The sequence below is a fragment of the Bison bison genome, unplaced genomic scaffold (genome assembly GCF_000754665.1).
Source record: "Bison bison bison isolate TAMUID 2011002044 unplaced genomic scaffold, Bison_UMD1.0 scf7180017864080, whole genome shotgun sequence".
NCBI lineage: Eukaryota > Metazoa > Chordata > Mammalia > Artiodactyla > Bovidae > Bison > Bison bison.
This window is the reverse complement of record NW_011494652.1, coordinates 4,057,183-4,060,327: the sequence shown is the minus strand read 5'-3', so window position 1 is coordinate 4,060,327 and position 3,145 is coordinate 4,057,183. Positions and strand designations below refer to the sequence as shown.

Below are 3,145 nucleotides of genomic sequence, written 5' to 3'. Positions count from 1 at the left end.
AGGTCCAAGGACCAGCAGAGATGGTCCAGCAGAAGGGGTGCTGGAAGCCTAGGGTGCCACCCTCCCAGGACTCCGTGTGGGGTGGCGTCCCTGCTCCGTGAGGGGCCCCGGCGGAGAAGTGGGGGGCAGGCTCCCTGGGCCCCGGGAACCGCGTGGCGCCCTGACTCCCGCCCCTCCCTCGCAGGAGGTGGTGCAGTCCACCCTGGTGGTCCTGGCCCTGGCCACGGTGCCCGTGCTGCTGCTGGGCACTCCCCTGTTCCTGCGCCGGAGGCACCAGCGTCGCCAGTCTTCCCGGAGGCGGCAACCGCTGGTAGGGGCAGGGGAGGCGTGCGGGGTGGGTGCGGAGGGTCCCGTCCGGGCTGTGAGAGCCCACCCTGGCCCGTGGGTCTGCTAATGCTCCCACCTCCAGGATGAGGACAAGGCCGGGCTCCTGGGCCAGCCCGACGTGTCTGTGGCCAGTCAGAACTGTGATGAGGAGAAGGCCGGATGCCTCGGGGACCAAGAGGAGGAAGAGGTGGGTGTGGGGATTCCCTGGGTGGCGGGAGGCTGGCGGCCTGGCTTGCCCCTCACTGCTGCTCGTTCCCCTAGTTTGTCCTGTCCGAGGTGTTCATGCACCAGGCCATCCACACCATCGAGTTCTGCCTCGGCTGCATCTCCAACACGGCCTCCTACCTGCGCCTCTGGGCCCTAAGCCTGGCCCACGCCCGTGAGTCCCAGCGCCTGCCCCCACACATCTCCCATTGCTTCCCAGTGTCCCTGTCTGGAAAGAGGGGGTGGTGGGGAGGTCCCCTGCTGACCCTTGTGGAGGATGGGCTTAGGGACGCCCGGGCGGTTCCCACCGCTCCCTCCCTCACCTGCAGAACTGTCGGAGGTCCTGTGGGCCATGGTGATGCGAGTTGGCTTGGGCCTGGGCGGCGAGATGGGCGTGGAGGCCGTGGTGCTGGTCCCCGTCTTTGCCGCCTTTGCCGTGATGACCGTGGCCATCCTGCTGGTGATGGAGGGGCTCTCGGCCTTCCTGCACGCGCTGCGGCTGCACTGGTGAGAGGCCGCGGGCTGGTGCGGGCAGCACGGGGGGCGGGTCGTGGGCAGGGGTCCTCTCACCAGCTCTCCTCGTCCCCCAGGGTGGAGTTCCAGAACAAGTTCTACTCGGGCTCCGGCTACAAGCTGAGCCCCTTCACCTTTGCCGTGGAGGATGAGTAATGCCCACGACCTGCCCTTACCGTGCCAAGCAGGAAACAAATTCTGAGGCGGCGGACTTCCCTGGTGGTTCAGCAGTTAAGACCTCATGCTTCCAGTACAGGGATGGTGCTTCCGATACAGTTTGATCCCTGGTCAGGGAACTAAGATCCCACATGACACACGGTGCGACTGAGTTCAAAAAACAATAAAGATGAAGAAGGCCTAGGACCCGTGCCTTGGTCTTGTGTGAGAGGCAGGGCCTGGGAGGCTGGTGTGCAGGAGCCTGGGCTCTTGCTGGGCTGGTCTTTCCTGGGGAGCCTCTCCTGGTTTGAGGGACACCATCCCAGCCTGTGTCTCTCTGAGGTCTGTCTGTGCAGCTGAAGCTGGTGTGGGGTGTGGAGGTGGGAGGCACTGATCTAGGATCTGGGGCCTTAAGATGTCAGCAGAGGCCCAAGAAGCGCATCTGCAGGACCCCCAGACTCGGGAGGGGGGAAGAGGGCAGAACTAGGACAGAGGACCTATGTGTCCAGCGCATTTTAGCTCAGGATGACTGTTGTCCCAGGCTGGACCAGGGGCAGTGAGTGAGCTCTCCAGCCTTGGAGTTATACAAACTGTAGGAGGATGTCTGGAATACTTGGGGTGTGGAGGGAGGTGCTTGGCATGAACTGGCCAGATTCTCATGTCCTTGTGCTGGCACTGGCCACTGGCCCTCACGATGCCCTGGAGCAGAGAGCAGCCTGGGGCGTTGAGTGTGACCCGCATCACACAGGGGGCAGTGTGTCGCTCCATGGGGGATGGCAGGCCACACCCGAGGCCACCTTCCTGCAGACGTGGGCAGAGGCTGTCCAGGGTACCCCGAGCGTTGCCCAAGGCTCTGAGGGTCAAAACAGGGCTGAACCAGACCCCACGCCCTGCCTCCCTTCCTGTCCCCAGAGGCCACCATCTTCCCCATCCCTCCCCCGGTGGGCAGTCCTGCCGCCTGGCCATCCAGCTGCTAGGGGGAAGGTGGCACCCTGTGGGTGTCTCTGACCTGGGTCCCACCACCGGCTGGGGGGCAGAGCCAGTGCTTGCCAGCGGCCTCACACTCTCCTGCCCAGGAGCTGCCAAGCAGTTCTTCCGGCTGCAGGCCCCAGGAACAAAGGCTGCCTTGAAGGCAGAGATGCCCTGGGCACAGCAAGTTGGGAGGAGGCCCCACCACTGTGGCTCCATCTGGCCAGCTGCTGGGAGGAGGAGCCTGTCCCTCCAGAGTCTAGGGCTGCCCCAGCTCTGGGCCCCCTGACACTGGGCTGCAGCCCACAGGCCTGGCAGAGAGTTGGATCCAAGAAAGAGCAGCTTCTGGTTAGGAACAGAGGGCAGCGGGTATCTCAGGACCTGGACCAAGCCCAGGACTCCGAGCCTCACCTTCCTGGGGAGCAGAGCTGAGTGCTCACAGGTGGGGCAGGTGCTCAGCGCCGAGAGCTGGCATGTTTGTGAGGAGGGAGATGTGAGCTCGGGGAGAGGCTGGCTGCACGGACAGCTGGCAGCTTGGCTGAGAGCACTGGGCACTGTGGGACTAGCACGCACAGGGCTGTGGGGGCGGGCACCCTGGGGCTGGAGATCACCCTTAGGAGACACGTAGGGATGGGGCGGAGGGGCACCCGGGGCTGGAGGTCACCCTCAGGAGACGCAGGGATGGGGCAGGGGGGCGAGTGTGTGGTCTGCCCAGGACACTGAGGACATGGGAAGACAGGAATGCTACCCGGGATGACAGGGCGAGGGTGGGGCTGGAAGGAGAGCTGCCACCCTGGCCGTGACTTCGGAGCTGACCTGACCCTGCAGGGCACCGCCCAGCAGAGCCCTGGGGTCTAAGGCAGACGGCCTCGTGGGCACAGGCAGCAGCTGGGGGCTGTGTTCCGAGACCTCGCACAGAGGGCACGGCATCGAGACCCCCTCCTGGCTGTGCTCCAGACGTCTGGAAGGACGGGCG

At 65.1% G+C, this 3,145-nt stretch overlaps 1 protein-coding gene across 2 annotated transcripts in view; it reads left to right on the top strand.

Moving 5' to 3' along the window:
- Window positions 1–1,407, top strand: part of TCIRG1 (T-cell, immune regulator 1, ATPase, H+ transporting, lysosomal V0 subunit A3) — a 12,188-nt gene extending 10,781 nt beyond the window's left edge. Inside the window, exons 16-20 of one of the 2 annotated variants that reach the window (XM_010837670.1) lie at window positions 185–310; window positions 410–514; window positions 589–706; window positions 861–1,038; window positions 1,122–1,407. In XM_010837670.1, coding sequence (XP_010835972.1) covers window positions 185–310; window positions 410–514; window positions 589–706; window positions 861–1,038; window positions 1,122–1,200 — 606 coding nt within the window. In that variant the 3' untranslated portion in view covers window positions 1,201–1,407. Of the gene's footprint in view, window positions 1–184; window positions 311–409; window positions 515–588; window positions 1,039–1,121 lie in introns of both variants that reach the window. The other variant, XM_010837669.1, reaches the window with a different exon arrangement.
- The last annotated feature ends 1,738 nt before the right edge of the window (window positions 1,408–3,145 follow it).